We start from the raw sequence: 19338 nt of genomic DNA, 5'->3' as shown, positions 1-19338 counted from the left end.
AGATGAAGGTCTTGGTGATCCAGGCAGTGTTTAACAATGGGCAGGGCCTAGAGGTTGCTAACGTGACAGAGGCAACTCCTACCAATGTTGATATCGTTGCACATAAATTGGGAGAGGTGAAAATTTCTCTTAGCTACAACTATCCCGGAGACAACCCAACTTTCACCTGCCAAGTCTGGATGTGGTTCTGAAATTGGTGGAGGATAACTCTGAAATGGAAATTGGATCATACAAAATTACTGATCCCAATTCTTCTTTAGTGAATGTGATGAAAAAAACGCGTCAATGCTTTTCAGATCTAACTAGTGATTCTAGTTCTACCGATGGTAATCAAGAAAACAGATCCACTCAATTTTCATTCTTCTATTCAGGCAATTGAATCCATCCTGCTCCTTTGTGAACACTTCGAAAAAAGGCGTGGATATGAAGCTCTAGCAGCGCTTCAAAGAACCTTGAAAATAGTTCATGAATGTAAGCCTTTGAAAGAATCGTGGTTCTGGTTTGTTCATATGAGATGTGTTAGTAGGTCTTCTAATCTTACTATTGCACGTCGCCTTGCATAACAAGCTCGAGTACAGTAAGTTCGGACGCTTAAGTTCAGTACTCCAGTTTGGAATGTAATTGACTTTCAATCACTTGAAGTACTGGTAAATATAGGGAAATCGATCTGTTTCACTCCAGTTTTACTATTCAGGTGAGCCATCTTGTGAAAAATTACGAGCTACTAAAAATCTGGCTCCAAAGACCCTAATGTCTTTATAAAGTGCACTATACATAATGGTGTTGGGACTTTGAGCAAAGTGGACAGAGTCATAGAGAACTTGCCGGTCGAATGCCAGCTATGTAAGTTGGCTGAACTGCCTGTCTGTGGAGCTGTTTTTTTCCTCCATCTCCTTCAAGTTTTCGAGCTCCCGAACATCATAATCTCTCGCTGCCACTACACCAAATCTAGGTTTTCCTAACAATACATATGCTAATTCTTTTTATTTTCGTAACCCAAATGATCCATTATAATTCTAGTAACTTATATGAAGAGTTAGCAAATTAAGCAATAGTAACCATATTTAGGAATTATCAAATATAAACTAAATAACTATTCAAAGTGTGGGATAATTAGTGATACATGCCTAACACAATTTACACAAAATCACTATTACTAATATTTCTACCCAAAATCCATGTATACCAAAATCCACCCTACCTTTATAACTGTTTGTCATTTTCATTAGTAACACAGTTTGACATAGCTAACACAATAATTCATTTTAAAATTTTGAAAATGCAAAAATATAAATTTTAACATTTCATAAATCTTTTGTTTGGAACCAATTTAAGTTTTAGAACCTTAGAATAACTTATATCCCGGAACCAGTAGATAATGGGAACCACAAACTAACTTAGCTATTTTCCAAAATCTTAAGGACCGAAACCACACCGACACAACTCTTCCACCCATTACGCACCCGAAGAACTCTTTCTTCCTTTCTATCAGTTGAACTCAGATGCGTTTAATTTTGGTCTCCCAAACTCCGATCGATCGAGCCGTGAGCAAGTTGAAGAGAGCTCTAACCACGATAGTTGAAGGAATTAGAAGATTAAATCTCAGCAATCTTCTATATTAAGAACCCTAATTTTGCTAGAAAGTTATCAATTACAGGTTGGTTTTCTTCCTCTTTTATTTTTGTTACTTTAAGATGGGTATTGAAATTAGGTTTCTTCGTCAAATTTTCTGTTGTGAAAAGAACCTATGATCAAAAATTTCTTCTATAACATTGTTCAAGTTGCAATTTCTGCTAAAAGAAAGAAATAAAAGCGTTTGTTTTGTGCTCAAAATGTTTGGTAAATTGTTTGAATGGAGCTGAAATACTTAAAGTTCCCATGACTAATTCATGTTTCAATTTTATTTTAGGGATTGAAATTTTGGTTTTTATGAGATTGAGTTTTTTATTTTCATTGTGTTGCACCAAATTGAACGTTTGGGATCAACTAGTTAGTGAATTAGCTCTGTGCTTATTTATCAACTTGTATGAATTATATTTACTATCCCCTGACTGGTATTCTGATTTGACTGTTGCACTTCATCTTTAGGAAGTCAGAAGTTTGCTGCCATTGGTATTCGTGTATCGCAGTGGATAACTTACTATCATCTAGCGATAATTCATGAATTTTTATATAGTTACTTACTGCTCTTAATGCTCTTTGTCATGTTATGGGCACCACATTACATTTCTTACTGTTTTGCGTCACTAAATTCATATATGTCACTAGTACACTTGCACGCGCAATGCGCCTACCGCTGGAACCGGCTATTGGGCATCTGAAACTGATGCAAAAACACATTGACCATGTGGTTGTTATTCATGTCCAAAAGCTGCAACAACATGTAATGCTTGCGATCGTAACTTGGTTTAATCTATTGATGTCGGTCCAGATGGTGTAGTCATTGCATCATGATTTTATAAATCCTTTGGTTCTGCTTTATTTTTTCTTGCCATATGTGAAAGAGGAAATTGGATGCCTAATACGGTCACCAACTACTGCGCATTTACGCTATTGGTCTGCCATGGGAGTTCAGTGTTAGACTCCGACCCCATGCATCTAAGCATCCTTGCCCATCCATTTTCTGATAAGTATTATTGATGTCTTGTTGTAGACTTCTTGGTGAGGAACTGAGATACAGATATACTTTGAGAAAACTGAAAACTTTAGTGGTGTTAAAAATGACCCTCGCAGAAACCTTGGTGGTACAGTAATAGTAGTGCAGTTCACGTCTTATGGTATTTCTGTTTAGTCCAAGTGTAGCACATGCATAGTGAATGTCATTACTACACTGTCAGCTTGGGGCATTAAGCTTTGAGTGGCCAAATCAAGATACGATACCATGACAAACATAAAACATAAAATTAGAATTTGATAATATGTGGTGTTCTCAGTCTCCGTACTCCTCTTCTCATCTATCTGTTTCTGTAAAATTCTTCTGTGTTTCTTATTCGTTCCTTTTTCGTTATTAGATGAATTTGGTGCATTAAAATAAGATTTGGGGACCTGGCTAACGTGGTTAATCTTGATTTTCAGAATGCGGAGAGAATTGGATAAGTCTTGGATGTTTGAGAATGATATGTTTGGTCAAATATACAGAGATGGGGTAAAATTTTTCATTAAATATGCATCTACATATGGTCCTTGGAAAACCCTTTGTCCTTGCCCATGTTCTAGATATCTAAATGGGGGTCGTCTCGATATTAAGGAAGTGCAGCAGCATTTGTACGAGTATGGTACCGACAAGTCGTATATCACTTGGGTCTTTCATGGTAAGAAGCAGCCGGTTAATAATGTAATGAGTCGTCCAGTAGAGAGTGTGTCTAATGAGCAAGTTAGAGGATGTATTTCCAGATTTGACTCCTTTTATTGATGCTGCATTTGAAGTTCATGGAAGTAATGGTGGTGGTGTTTTTATCGATGATGCGAATGGGACACAGGATGATACTGAGGAACCATTCGAGTTTGAACCAGATGCGCAAAAGAGACACGAAAAGTACAAAGAATTGGCTGAACAGAAATTGTATCCTACTTGTGAAGGAAATGTTAGTACACTATCGGCGATCGTGGAGCTGCAGAGAAGCTAGGTCTCCATTGTGGACAGTGGACTACACAAAATCGTATTACTGGAGCTGATGTAAAACCAACACCGGTGTTTGTTCTGAGCAAAGAAGAAAAGTCTGATTTCTGCAATATTCTTAAAGATCTAAAACTTCCTACTGGTTTCTCGTCTAACATTAGTAACAATGTAAATATGAAAACGCTGAGTATCAGTAGCTTGAAATCCCACGATTATCATGTCATTATGATGTATTTGCTGCCAGTTCTACTTCAACATGCTTTTCCTCGCCACAAAGAGTTGCGAACAGCACTTCACCAAATCAGTTTGTATTTCAGAATTTTGTGTTCTAAAATCTTGTGTAAAAGTGATCTCGAAAAGGCTTGATTCATGGTTGCAGAGGAAATTTGTATGCTTGAGAAGTACTTTCCAGCTTGCTTTTTTGATATAAGTGTCCACAATATGGTTCATTTGGCAGACGAGGCTTTGATTTGTGGACCCGTCAGGTTTCGGTGGATGTATCCTTTTGAAAGGTGAATTGTTCATTTAGTCATGTGGTATTGGTTATTAGGTATATACCTAATCTTTTATTTTGCTGATATATACATGTGCAACTGAAACAGGGCAATGAAGGACTGCAAAAACATACCAAATAACAAAAGATACATTGAAGGGTCTATTTCAGTGTCCCGTCTTTTACAAGAGTCTGTTACAGGTGCGATGGAGTGCATGCCAAATGCAAGCGCTGGAAATCACAAAGCTACTTGGGAAGCCTTTTTAAGACCAGATTCGGAGTTCAGTGACGTAGGCCCTATGCTTAAAGTTAAAGATAAGGAAGTGACCCTAACCAACATACAATTTGTACAAATACGTAGGTGGGTACTCTTTCGATTAAACCCTCCAGGTCTTGACGCCTGTTATAGGTATGTTTTTGCTGCACTGTATATTTTTCTTCAAATTCACTAATGAGAAGTAAACAAAATGTTGCTTGAATATTGATATGGTTTATGTTACTTGTAGGGAGTTCTGTGACACCCTCTTACCCATCTTAGATTCTACTGGTAAGGAGGTCACTGTCGATGAGGTAGAAACACAAACAAAGTTCATTCCATGGTTGGTTGAAAAGGTATGGCTTCTATGTATCTTGTTTAGATTATACAGATGTGGACACCTTATATGGAAAATTGAAAATGCTAAGCGTGAAATTAGTTTCTCTCCAATGGAAGCCTTAGTTTCAATCTAAGCCTTGGTTGACTTTTGTTATTTTCATTTTGTATAGCTAGTGCAAGAGAAAAAAACAGATTCGGTTTTGTGGAGATTGGCACAAGGTCCTGTTGGAGGAGCGACAGAGTATATAAAATATTGTGTAAATGGTTTTGTGTTTTCTCCTAGGTCTTATGAAGAAGACCATGAGACCCAAGATAGTGGTGTCTGCGTAGAGGCATACACCACGTTTAGGAGGAACAAAGGTGATGCATCTCCTGAAACTCACCTATCAAAGTGGTATGGACTGATTAACCAAATCCTAGAATTGGACTATACCACTTTTCATGAGACTGTGTTCTACTGTGACTGGGTGAAGGTAGGCAGTGGAATCAAAATTTGTCCAGATTCTAATTTGGTTTTGGTAAAGTTGAACAGTATGAGAAGTTCCAGTAAAATATATGACGAACCAAAAATTCTAGTGGAAGAGGCAAGCCAGGTTTTTTACTCCAAAGATTTGAAAAGCTCTGATCAGTGGGTTGTTATTCCTTCACCAATGGGGTTAACGATAAAGGTAGACGATCTTGAGAAGCCTAGTCCCGGCAGCTTTAAAAATGTTCTTGTCGATGAACCCCATTTGGCTTGTTTGCTTAATGTTTATGGTGCCAAGAGGCCAAGAATGGTGCCAAGAAGATGAGAATAGCCACTGTGTAATTACATCGAACAGGTAACCTTTGGATTGAACCAACTGTAACCAAAAAGAGTTCTGTAAAATCATTTTGAGGACAGATTTTTTATTTAACGAGCTTCAAACAGAGTTTAGTAAATAAATTTTGTGGAAAGGTAACCCAATATTTGATTAATGGAATTAACTTATTATATTTTGATGAAATTTTGGAAAGTTAGGACTTTATGATTTAATCATGTTTATAATATGGTAAAGTAAGAAATGTGGCAACTTTGCCGCCTTCAACAAAAACGGATCTGTCTCAGAAACTGAAGACAAAATATATCTTATTTCAACATCTCGGGTTTAAAGATTACTCGATTTGGACATGGGATTCTCATTAGGTGAACTGAAGACGAAGTATATCATATTTCAATATCTCAGGTTCAAAGAGTACACAATTTGGACATGGGATTCTCATTCTGGTGAACTAAAGAAGAAGTATATCAGATTTCAACATCTCAGGTTCAAAGATTACTCGATTTGGAGATGGAATTCTAATTCGGGTGAACTGAATAATCAGATTCTGGCTCAGAAACTGAATAATGACTCGAAATCTTCCGATTTTGTACAATTACTTCAATTTCCTCACATCTTGTTTTACAAATTGATTCCTGAATAGAAATAAGATTGACATTATATTATCTGGAACTTACTATTTGGTTTAGACAAGTGAATCTCAATCTAATAACATCCTTTAGACACAAGTTCGTGTTATTATCCAACGAAATATCCGAAGTTTCTAACAAAATCGGATTCGTGTCTCAGAAACTGATTAGTGACTCGAAATCTTCCGATTTTGTGCACTTAGTGTTATTATCCAAAGAAATATCCGAAGTTTCTAACGAAATCGGATTCGTGTCTCAGAAACTGATTAGTGACTCGAGATCATCCGATTTTGTGCACTTAGTGTTATTATCCAACGAAATATCCGAAGTTTCTAAAAAAATCGGATTCTTACCAACGAAATATCTGGTATGCTTACCAACCCAATTCGTGAACTCAAACTACCAAGTTATACGTGTACCTCAAGGAAGTATTTATCGATTTCGATGATGTATCATGCTAAGTTTGAAGGCAGAACCCTTTTGGAGCTTCGTGGTTCATAGTTTGTTTGCCGTTATACCACATTTGAAGTTCTAATCGACGCCGAGATTCATATTTATCGATTTCGATGATGTATCCTGCTAAGTTTGAAGTTAGAACCTTCCCGGAGCTACATGAATATGAACCGAGCTTCTTGGTTCATAGTTTGTTTGTCGTTATACTGAATTTGAAGTTCGAATCGAACCTGAGCTTCGTATTTATTGATTTCGGAGATGTAACATGCTTATTTTGAAGTCAGAACCCTCCCGAAGCTTCAGATTTATCGATTTCGATGACGTATCACACAGTAAAACTACTTCATGACATGTATGACTAGTCGAAATTACTTCATGACCTATGTGACTAGTCGAAATTCCAACCATAAGCACAAAGAGAAAGCACAAAAGAACAAAAAAAACACACTTTCCATGATCCGTATGACAGTCTTAAATGAAATCTCTACCGTCCAAAATATCCCTAATCCGTATGACCACCCTTTATCAAACCGGAAGCACAAATAGAAAGCACAAAAGCACAAAGAAAACACAAATAAATTGATAAAAGAAACGAAACCTGAAATTATGACTAATTTTGAACCATCAAATATGCGATGCGTATGAAGAAAATAGCTTCATTTTTAACCCTCCATCTCATTGGATCCGTATGAGCGAAACAAAAGGGATATTGACCATCGATTATGGGTAATAAAAATAAACAGTGATCAAATTGTTAACGTGGCTAAAGTTTCAACCACATATGTGCCTTCACCTCGTTCATAACGTAACAAGTTGGAGAAAAAGCAAGATCCCCAATTTCCCCCTCTTCTCTTTTCTACTCCCGCTCCAGAAATTCACCAAATTTCTTCTCCCGCTTCAATTTTAGAATGGTTTCAAAAATTCACGAAATTTCCCTCCTTCTCTTTTATCTTTTCTATATAATCTGGTCTCCAAACCAGGTTCTAAATTTTTTCTGGAAACTTAGGGGTTGTTTATCTGTCTATCTTTCACATCTATTGCTCACAGTGGCTGCATCTCTTAATCTGGTCAGTTTCAGTTTAATTTTAATTTCGAATATCAGTTTCAATGTTTCATATTATCAATTTCACGTACTAGGGTTTCATGAAAAATGGTTTTGGGTTTTTATTTTAAGGTTTCATACTAAGATTTTGGTACTGATTTTTCTCTAATTCTCCTTTTTTTCAGGGTTAGTTTGGAAGTCCATTTGGAGGAGTCGCTGTGTTCAAAGGTTTGTGAATCTACCTCTGAATCTCTTGCTAGTTTTTGATTTTGTGATTTTTGAACTTTTTTTTCCTTTTTAATACAACTTGTTTTCTGTGTGATTTGCACTAGGATATTTGAATCTTCTGTGCTTTTTGTGTAATTTTTGAGGATTTTTTTAAGGGTTTCTGTTTGTCTGAAAAATAGGTTATTGGGTTTTAATCTCTGTTTGGGGGATCTTGTTTTGTTTTTGAAAAGGGGATTTATACTTTTTGACCTTGGTTAGAGTGATAGTCTATCCTTCTATGGTTAACTAGCACTTCATAAATAGTATTGATATGGGTTTTGTTGTGTTTTGTATGTTTGAAGTTTGCTTAAATTTTCATTCAGGGGTTAGTCTGGATTTGTTTTTTTGTTCTTTTTTGTGGGATTTAGAAACATGGTGTTTGCTTAGAATACATATTTTATTGGATATAATGCTTGTTCTTCAACATGGTGTATCCTATATGAATGTGTGTTCAGATTTTAGGATTTATGTTTGTTTTCTGTCAATACCCATATTTTTACTGTTTTGTTTTTGAAAAGAGGTTTTATTCTTTTGACCTCTTCATTATTTGTTGTTCTGCAACAAGTCATATCGCAAACTTGTCAAAATTTTCTTGTTCTGCATCTCTGAACAACATGATTTGTGTTTACCGAGCATTATTTTTCTGATTTTATTTTTACTGTCTCTTGGTACGGATATGCTTGTGTTTAGGTTTCAATGTTCTGTTTATTCTCCTTCATTTACTTATATTTTATAGTACTGATAAAGTCTACGATTTAATGTTCTTATAGTTTTTCTTTGTGTTGAATGCAGATGGATACTATTGAAGCCTCTAATAGTGTGCATACAACTGTTTCTTCACCACAAACTAGTGATCCTGCTTATTCTTCTTCAGCGGCTGAAACTAATGTTGTTTCTAAGCCAAAGTTGATGGTAACGGTTAATTTGTATGGGAGACCTAGGTGACAATGCAGACAAATTAGCTACTCGGGCTGGCAAACTTGTCCGTGCCTACTGTCCAGTCAAATATGTGGATTGGAGGCAGGTTCCGGATAAATTCAAAGAAGATGTGTGGTTTAAGTTGTTGGTATGTAGTCTATAGTTTCTTTCTTTTTCTTCTATCATGGTTTTATGAATGAATGGCTTGATGAATCTTGTTGATTTTCTGACTTGAAACTTGTTTATTTCAGCAAGAATTCGAGAATGTGCCAAATCATTTAGCCAAGATGATTGTTATGGGGTCTCTTCCACAGAAGTTCAGGACATATAAACATGATCTAAGAACTGGTCCTCTCCTAGGCAAGGTCACTATGCAAGAGAAGTTAGATGCACGTCCTGTTGATTTTGACTCGGATTGTTGGAAAATTTTTGTCGAGAATGAGAGCATACCTGGTATTAAGGAAAAACATGCCAAATATTCAGAAAATCAAAAGAAGAGGACCATACATCACACATGTGGTCGAGAGTCATATGCAAATAAAATCCACAAGCTCGTAAGTACATCATATTGCACTTTGACACTAGTTTAATGTTAATTGTTTATACTTATCCATATAATGTATGTACAGGCTGTAAAGGAAGGTTTGGTAGCTGAGGCTGCACGAGGGCTTGCTTGGATGGATGGCCATGTTGGGAAAGATGGAAAAGTAAATCCTTCGGCTGTTGAGAAATATGTGAGTATAGTTGGTCATGTTGAATGAAGCTCGTAGTTTACCTATTTACTCTGAAATTAACACACGTTGTTCAATGTATGTTAATAGGAGCAAGTAAAGGCCGCTAGAGCTAGGAGGAAGGAGCTAATTGATGCAGGATTGGTATCCGCTTTAGACTTTGAGAATGATGAGATTGCTGAAGTCTTTGGACCTGACAAATGCAGAGCTGGTTTGTTGGGTTATTCTCCACTTGTATCGAAGAAGCAAGCCTTATACACAAGTGTTGCGACCGCGGTTATGGATGCAAACAGAAACCCAACAATTAATGCGCCAAGGACTGATCATATGGTTGAGGCTCTACTGCCAAAGCATACTGAACTAATCACTAATGTGAGCATTTACAAGTTCTGTTTTTGTTTATCATTATATCTTAATGCTCATGAAATATGAATCAACTAGGATAGTTCATTAGTTAGTATGCAAGTTAATAAAAATCTGTATGCAAGTTTCCTCTTATACTCTTGCACGTACTTAAGCTTTAAAGGAGGGGGGGGGTGCTTTCTTATTTAGGGGATTCACTGCCTTGTAAAAAACTGTGTTCTTTTTGAGTTATGGTTGCATATCTGTAGCTGTCATTATCCAATAACTGTTTATGTTTGTATATGCTGATGACAAGTCTTCTTTAGCTGTCAATTTGTCTGTTGATGAAAATTTGTATTACAACTTTATTTACATTTTAGCCTCTTATCTGTTGTAGGTGACATAAGCAATTAACTGTTTTCTCTGTTGTTATAGGTTGTGCTGCAAGTTATGGCAAAACAACAACAAAACCAACATTCTGCCAGCACAAACCCAGCTGTTGGTGGTGTTGAAGATCCTAATGGAAATCAATTTGTGCGCCTTTACAACAGAAAAAGGGAAATTGTTGCCACAGGTTATGTTGTGTATGGCATAGATGGAGAACATTGTGAGGGACTCTTAGTGCAACCAGAAGAGAGAAAGGTATGTCTTGAAACCATCGAGGATGGTAACTGTGATGTACCTGACAGTCCTCAAGGTGATCGCTTTTATTTGAAAGAGTATGTTGCAAATGAATCAGTAATTTGGCCCGTGTCTCGTATCGAGTTTGTGGATTCTACCCATGAATGAAAACTTCTTGAGTAACTACTTTTTGTGAAGTGGAAACAGTTTATGGAGTCTGCCCATGAATGAAAGCTTCAATACATAACTACTTTTTGTGCAGTGAAAACATATCCTGCTTGGAGGAGCACACTTTTTGTGAAGTGAAAACTTCTTTAGTACCTATCTAATTTTTAGTCTGTAATTTGTAATGTAACTATTGGGTAACTACTGCTCCTTGTATATAATCATTATGGTTCTTAATATATATATTTTATATATCCAGTGTTCAATTCTTTAAATTGTAGCTTAAAAAGTAATTTTATAGGTACTGAATATTGTCAGTCCCGGCGACCGGAAACCGTCGTCAGTTCCGGCGACCGGAAGCTGTCATCAGTTCAGGCGACAAGAAACTGTCAGGCCGGAAAAGTGCCATTTGTTAGGTATCAGACCTAACAAATTTTCTAACAGAAAAAATATTACAAACGTCTAGAACCAAAAGACACATGTCATTTGTCTATTGGTCATTTTAATAGTAATAGAAAGAGTTAGCAACGGTTGTAACATAATATTTGCATTACAAAGTAAATATGAAGAGTAAAATATAAATAGTTAGGATAAATATTGTAATGAACTTAAAGTGTTAGTCTATTTAATTTTTCTAATGGATTAAAAGAGTGATGCAAAATTCTCACACATTATATTCCTCCCTATCGATAACCATTTATTTTAGTAAGGGAAATTAGCTTCTATTTTTTGTAATGCTTTTTTTCAATAAAGAAATCCTAGATTTGGTGAAGTGTGCGACTGCCGCCAAGTACTCGTGAATGAATCTTCAGGGACAAGTGCTGGGTGCTTTGCCCAAACTGACCCCTTCATGGTTCTAAATTAACCACTAAAATGTCCTAAACCCCTCTCTCAAAATTTCACTAATGCTCAATCAAAAGTTTTGGGTTAAAATATTTTGCCACTTCGGATTTTGCTTCTTAGTTCCTTGGCTTTTTTTCATTGGTTTAGAAGGGTGTCATACGGATTGGGTGAAAACATTGAGTATATTAATCAACGGCGAATATTGATTTAGAAGGTTTCATACGGAAAATGGTCTTTAAGTTCCTTCGCGTTTTTCATTGGTTTAAAAGGGTATCACACGGATTGGATAGAACATTTATAGTTTTCATATTATCTACGGCTAATATTGATTTAGAGTGTTTCATACGGATTGTTGTATTTCAATCTCGTCCAAATCTTCTCCTCTATAAAATCCCCATTCAGATCCCCAATCTTCACAAATCAATCAATCTCTTCAGTCTCTTCGATCAAAAATCTCTGCAATCTTCTCAGTTCATCTTTAGCTATGGCTCGTACAAAGCAAACCGCTCGGAAATCCACCGGAGGAAAAGCCCCAAGGAAGCAATTAGCAACCAAAGCAGCCCGGAAATCAGCACCAGCAACCGGAGGAGTGAAGAAACCTCACAGATTCAGGCCAGGAACTGTCGCACTTCGTGAGATCAGGAAATACCAGAAGAGTACCGAACTGTTGATCCGTAAACTACCCTTTCAGCGTTTAGTACGTGAAATCGCTCAAGATTTCAAAACTGATTTGAGATTCCAGAGTTCAGCAGTTGCAGCTTTACAAGAAGCAGCTGAAGCTTATCTTGTTGGTTTGTTTGAAGATACTAATTTATGTGCTATTCATGCTAAGAGAGTTACTATTATGCCTAAAGATATTCAACTTGCTAGGAGAATCAGAGGTGAACGAGCCTAACTGTAAATGTGTTGTTTGAGGTCTTAGAGTTTGTGGATGATTTTAGGATCTGTGTGTTTTGATTTTGGGATGTTGGAACTGTCTGTGTTCTGATTTGATTAATCTAATGGAATATATTCAGTCTTATCTCTAAATTGTTTTCTTCGGATTTTAATATTTCACAGTCTGATTTGATCTTGTTCTTGAAATCTCCCAATTCCGATTGAGTAAAAGTTTAAAACTCATAATCTATTGATTGGAATCCCTAGTTCCAATTGAATTGAAATACTGAATCAAAACTATCCTATTCTTTGCTTGACTTGTTGCTGTAATCCTTGGCAGTTAAGTGACTGCAGCTCAAAACAATGTTAGACCCTAGAAGTTGGATCCGGAGTTGGTCTAAATACCTGACATAGTTATACTGGAATGTTTCTTTAAGAATTCAAAGTCTGCTGGCTTGGGATTGATTAGGCGAAAATAGTGGATGGAGCAAGATTGCTTATGTAATTGCTTATGTATGGAAGCAATCGAATGAGCAGCGAAGCAAAAAGCATTTGAGGAGCATATGCCAATGCTTATTTAAGAGTTTTCTCCATTAAGTCCGTGATCAGTGACCTATTAGGAGCGGCTGGTGCTGTGGAAGCTGTTGCAGGTAAATCCACTTGTTTCCTTGACTATAGGCTTGTCCAATGGACAGAATTCCCATGAAAGTTTTTGCTAAGTTCAGGTTTTATCTTTTGCTAGAATTTGTATGTGCTCTCTTTTAAGTTCCTTTTACAGTTTTACTTATTGTTGAATCGAAATCAATTTTACATGTAGGCAATACGGAGGGGTTGGGTCCATCCAGATGTCAGTCTTGAGTACCCTGAGGAAGGCATGGTAAGCTCTCTACTCAGATAGATGCAAACGTGCTCGGAAAAGAAGCATATGTAATTTTCTCATGCTAGCACTTCAGAAGTTGGTGTCGAAACCCAATTTCAGATGACATACATCACCACCAACACCTGATTAGTAAGCGGATGCTTATAAGCACACCTTCCAGTACCAGAACGGGGTCGACGTTCTTTACTGGTAGACTCTTGCAAACCTACTGTCGGACTAGCTACTGATTGGCTGTACAGTCAACGCTATATCCATTAACACAACTATGATAAGTTGCAATACATCTGAATATCATATTTCATCGGTTATCAGTGGGTTCTGGTGGATCAGCTGATAAATGAAGCTCATGAGACTTATCCTGCATGATTGGTTTTGCAAAATTCAAACCAACAGAACCAATAAGTGAACCTCTATGCTTCAAAATAAATAAATAATTAAGTGAACCTCATTGTTATCTTTTTGCAATCTAATTCCGCCGTCTGCCGGTCCCTTCCACATTGGTTCGAGTTACTACAGAACTGAAGGGAAAATGAGAAATTTAATTTGAAAAATTGTTGTGGGTGTAGAGAGGACTTCAACATTACAACATGAGAGTACTGTGGATGGAATGCTGCCTGGATTCAGAGGGAAAGGAGCCTTGTAGTTACCATCCATTATTGCACCTTAAGGTTACTGATTTAGGAGTCAGGTAACCAGCAATACCAGGCGAAGCAATAGAAGCAGGAATTTATGGTAGGTAATCAGTCTCATTTCATCTTTTTAATCTCTCTAGACTTTCCATTTCTCTTTTCGTACTGCTTCTGTCTTTGTGCCATGATTTGTTTGCCATTTGATTTCTATGTACCCAAGAAGGTTGACTGTAGAGTTTTCAAGATACAGAATGATTCATTAGCTTTGACAAAAACCAAATAATTAACCATATTGCATTCACGAATTCACATGCACATATATGAGCTAAACTAGCCATTATCCAAATTATGAAGATAGAACTTTTGCCTTCCAAAATTCAGATGCTACATTAATGAAATATATACATGATGAAATCAACTTTGTAGCCTAAGATATGAATAAAGCTCCACCAAATTAATTAACTCTATTGGACCAGATGGATCTCTTAGCAGCATGTCTCTTTGAATAAAATCAACTAACAGATTTTCAAGAGAGGAGAGTTCTCTGAGATCATAGGTTAAAGACTCCTTCACTTGTGGGCAGTTGAAGATGACTAATTCCCGAAGAGAAGTCCATCCTCGTAAATCTGGAAGAAACTTTAGAGCTGGGCAATCATAGATTTTTAATTTCTCAAGAGAGCCACTGAAGTGTTCATGGCCATATAGAGAAGCCACGTTCTCATCTTCGTCATCAGTTACTCGAAATCCTTGAAACTGACTGCACTCTAAAATATGAAGAGTTTGAAGATTACAATTGTTTTGGAGTATGCTTACTGGGAAATATATAAGATCCTCAACATAATTGATCCATAGGCCTGTCAGAGATGTCTGGCTTCTCCCAACTGAGCAAACTAACTTGGGGTCGATCTTATTCTTTAATAACAATATCTTCAGAGAAGGAAACGAAGGGATTTCTGTTAACCTTTTGCAGCCTCTGATTCTCAGATCCTGAAGACAATGGTACGAATAACACAATTCTTCTAGATGTAACATATCATTAAGATGGAGTTCAATTAAGGAAGGAAATCCATCCACATCTAGCCTCTTCAAAGACATTCCTGTAAGATCAAGATGCTTGAGACGTGACAGCTGCCCAATAGACGCAGGTAGTTGTTTAATCTCTTTGCAGTTTTTAAGTACCAATATATCCAAATTCATAAGAGTATCTGGAACACACATCCAACTGGGAAGGCCCGACCCCAAGAAATTATGAACTCCCAATGATCTCAGACCAGCAGGAGGTTGGAGAGCTTCAAGTACTTGAAGATGATTACAGGATTCTTCTTCTTCTACTTCTTTCCAAACTAGTGCTAACTGACGAAGATAGTGCTTTCTTTTCAAATTTGCTCTTTCAGCATCTATTGGGTCTTTCACGTTTTGAAGACCCCCAATAGCTAGCTCCTCAAGAAAGTTTAGGTTCGCCAACTCTTCGATACCATCATTGCACTCAGGCTCGTTCATAACTTTTTCCCGCACTTTGTAAGTCAGTGTTTGCAGGAAGACTAATTTCCTTATACCCACCATTAGTGTTCCCCTGTGATAAAACTGTCTTAGTTTGATCCAATTCGTTACCTCTTTGAAAAGCTCACACTCCCCAAGATTCACATACTCAAGATTGTTGAGGTTAGTGCATGCCTCGGGTAATACTCTGATTTGAGTACCCTCTAGGTCAATGAACCTTAGCTGTGCTAATGATCCAAAATCTTTGGGTAATGCTTCTAGTAATGGGCAGTTTTTGAAATTAAATATCTCCAAATTAGAAAGATCTGCAACATACTCTGGTAAGGCTTTTAAACTTTTGCAGGTGTTGACGTCTAGTGTTTGCAGATTGGAGATAGTGGTGATAGAAACAGGTAATTCTTCGATTGGGTTGAATGACAAATTCAGAAATCTTAGATTTTTCAAACCAGAGATAGAGTTGGGAATGACTTTCAATAAGCCATTATTACTGAGATCCAAGGTTTGCAAATTAGAAAGACTTGTGACAGAAACAGGTAGTTGTTCTATCATATCTGTCCACGAGACTTCAAGATATCTTAATTTTTGTAAAGATTGAATGTTTGTAAGTAGACTTTGAACCCCGGCTATTCTACTCAATACCAACGTCTCCAAATTATAAAGCTTATTGATGGAGTGATCATCCTCTATTTCTCTAAGATCAAGGAGGGTCAGGCGAAGGTACCTTAAATGTTTTAGTTTAACCCTCAAAGAAGACAACTTTAGCAGAGAAGGAGTTGGTGAAGAACCCACATGTAAGATACGTAAGAGATTATTTTCTGAGAATATAGACGGATCCAGGTCTGAACCTTCAGGGATAAATAGTGTCCGCAACTTCTTCACATCACTTACGCTTTTCAGAAATGTTGTTGATATGTGTTCATCCAAATCTAAGTGTAACCGATAAAATTTGAAAACATCTGTAAGCTTACTTGCCTTGAGCGACATGATTTCATTTTCCCCAAGAACATCTTGTGCAAGATCATGCACAAGATCATGCATCTTGCATGTCTCAATATTGCCCAGTTCGTTCTTTTTGAAATCTTGGAAAAAGGAGCTCCACGCCAGACTTTCAAAATAATCACGTCCAAAGTCTTCAATAGATCTCTTGTTTCTTATATTAGATTGTTTTAGAAATCCTTCTGCCATCCAAAGATGAACCAAAGTTTCTTTACGAATCTCCCAGTTCTTGGGAAAGATTGAGCAATATGAGAAACATTGTTTCAAATGAGATGGTAAATTATTATAACTTAGTTTTAATACAGATAGGATCTTTGTTTTGCTTTTTGATGTGTTCCAGATATCATCATCCCTAATTGATATCCAATCACTTTCTTTATTTTTTAAGTGCATTAGACCTCCTAGAAATTTTGCTGAAAGTGGTAAACCACAACATTTTTTTGCCATTTGTTCTCCGATATCTGACATTTTTGGAGCATCAAATGCTCCACCAGGAGCAAAGGCTTTTTGTTTAATAATAGACCAACATGCATCATCTGGTAGTGGATCCAAATTGTAAGGTGGAATACTCCCCTCAACAACAGATGCAACTTGGTGATTACGTGTGGTGATTAATATCTTACTCCCTGGACCACCAGCGAGCAACACAGACATGAGGATCCCCCATTGCTCTGAATCCTCGTTCCATAAATCGTCTAATACTAACAAGTATTTTTTCCCATTTAACTCTTCTTGAACTTTATTTACTAGTACACGAAAATTTGAAAGCCTATGGAACTTAGTTTGAGTAATGGACTCCATTAATTTTACTAAGATGATTTCAATATCAAAAATTTCAGAGACATGGACCCACATTTTTATCACGAAGGCTTTGTTTACCCATTCGTCTTTGTAAACGAGTTGTGCGAGTGTTGTCTTACCCAGCCCCCCCATACCCACTATGGATATTACAGAAATGTTTTCAGAAGATGATGATGATGGAGATGAAGAAGAAGAAGATGCGATATGGGTTGTTAAAAGTTTCACTATGTGGGATTCAGCATTCTCTCTTCCTACAATTTCTGACTCGTTAACATGGGATGTGAATTCTCGGTCCAAATGTGAAGTAGTTTCACCATCAAGATTAGGTGTAGTACTTTCCAACTGTAAGCTACCCATTTGTTGTGTTATTTCTTGTTGGAATATTTTCAACGCCGCTAACCAAAGGGGGGTCCTGGGGGGCATCACCCCCCAGGCTGTGGTCGACCTGACAGGTCAGGTCGTGGGGGTCCAGGGGAGACCGCCCCTGGTGGGGGTTTCAAGGGGGCAACGCCCCCGGAAGAATTTTTTGAACTGACGGTTTTATTTGGCCGATAAAAGCCTGTTCGAAAATTTCGAATCCAAAAGACACCATTGATGTCTGTTGATGAAGGAACCTGACGTTTCGTGAATAGAAACCTGTTGGCGAATAAAAACCTATTCCCAACAGGTGTAAAACCCTTTATAAATAGCTTCTCCCAGTTTCGTTTAAGATATAAGAAAAAATCAATCTGTTTTCTCTGTTTCAAAAAGCATCATCAGAAATCAGAAATCTCTTTGTGTGTTCTTGATTGAATCAAGGGGTACAAACCTTGAATTCAGTTTTCGTTGCAGGGCTTTCATTGTATCCTGAAGGCAATATTTCGCATACCTGTTGTAATCGCCAATTGTTATTGGGAGGGTAGAAATATTTGTCTAAAAGAAATTTATACAAGCCTTGAAAGTTTTGGAGTGCAACACTTTCTTCTCTGTGTCATTCATCCTTTGTGAAACCCATTTTTTTCCAACATTTCTTCTAATCTCTTATTAATATCTTTAATTTGTTTAGCCATTTTTAAGCGAAATGTAAATGGAAGGCTTGAAGATGAAGGGAAATTGAGTACCTTACGCTTCAATCTATCCTTTGTATCACAGCGACGACGGATGTCCTCATAAGAGAACTCATCAATCACGTCGTCAGCATCATAAGCAATTCCCTTGAGCTTTCTCAACCAAAGTCTAACAAGTTCTTCCTTGTCTTGCCTCTTTTCCGCGTCGGCAATCGCAGCGAGAATCATTTCAGAGGTACTTTGAAGCTTCTTCAAGTCATCTTTGACACCAAAAGCGGAACCAATGTCATCGGAAACAACACCCACCAGCTTTTTTAGAATACCCGTTGCACCGCTCATAAGAATCTCTGCCATAGTTATTAGGTGTTTGAGAGAAGAAACACGTGAGAACAAAATTTGATTGAATTACAAGGAAAAAAAAGAAAGGAGAGAGCTGCAATTATCTCAGTATTTGTAAGATAGATGTTGGAACTGTGCTTTGAATTTATAGTCCTAGCCACAATGGGAAATCTCTGACAAAATCATTTAAGAAATTTTACCGACCAATTTTTCTCTGGTGTCATTGTCAACAATCCCAATTGCAATTTTAAGTTCATGACGCGTGAACCATAAGCCCAATCACCTTTGAAAGTTGAATTGACTTGGTTCAAATGGTGAGCTAACCTAATGTAAACTTAGGTATTTCAATGTTTACAAAATTTTGAAAAATATCCCTTAAAACTTATATATCTCAGTTTCATTGCACCTAATTTACCAAGACTAGAAGAATTATGTGGGAATAGCTTAGTCAAAATAGTTGCCATTGTTTACTTTACAACAATAATGCAAAGACAAGTCCTTTTGTCAATGCATCCCCACTCTACTTGCACAATATTTGAGTCTGAAATAAAATCTCAACTAGTCTATTTCAAGGGCAATAAAAACATAGGTAATTTCACAAAGGAAAAATAAGCAGTATTCTTAGATTTTGGTTGCTTTTTCTTTTCAATGGAGATTACAAATTAAGATTTTGTCAACTTTAGTAAAGAGTGATTTTTAAGTTATTTGATTTGAATTTTATGATTTGGAATTAAAACCAGTATACTCCGGCAA

The 19338-nt window shown here is 36.9% G+C and overlaps 3 protein-coding genes across 3 annotated transcripts; 1 reads left to right on the top strand and 2 right to left on the bottom strand.

Annotated features, from left to right (window-relative positions):
* Positions 1-11910: 11910 nt before the first annotated feature.
* LOC113353551 (histone H3.2) lies at positions 11911-12547 on the top strand. The gene has a single exon (XM_026597114.1). The coding sequence runs from the start codon at positions 12003-12005 to the stop codon at positions 12411-12413; it is 411 nt and encodes a 136-aa protein (XP_026452899.1). The 5' UTR covers positions 11911-12002; the 3' UTR covers positions 12414-12547.
* A 1770-nt stretch (positions 12548-14317) lies between these two features.
* On the bottom strand, positions 14318-17557 carry LOC113351411 (disease resistance protein RGA2-like). The gene has a single exon (XM_026595401.1). The coding sequence runs from the start codon at positions 17555-17557 to the stop codon at positions 14318-14320; it is 3240 nt and encodes a 1079-aa protein (XP_026451186.1).
* Positions 17558-18212: 655 nt separating this feature from the next.
* LOC113351410 (putative disease resistance protein RGA3) lies at positions 18213-18600 on the bottom strand. The gene is made up of 2 exons (XM_026595400.1): positions 18301-18600; positions 18213-18230 (listed from the first exon to the last, which is right to left on the bottom strand). The coding sequence occupies exons 1-2, from the start codon at positions 18598-18600 to the stop codon at positions 18213-18215; spliced, it is 318 nt and encodes a 105-aa protein (XP_026451185.1).
* Positions 18601-19338: the final 738 nt, after the last annotated feature.

The sequence above is a fragment of the Papaver somniferum genome, chromosome 2, assembly GCF_003573695.1.
Source record: "Papaver somniferum cultivar HN1 chromosome 2, ASM357369v1, whole genome shotgun sequence".
NCBI lineage: Eukaryota > Viridiplantae > Streptophyta > Magnoliopsida > Ranunculales > Papaveraceae > Papaver > Papaver somniferum.
This window is presented reverse-complemented; position numbering and strand designations above follow the sequence as displayed.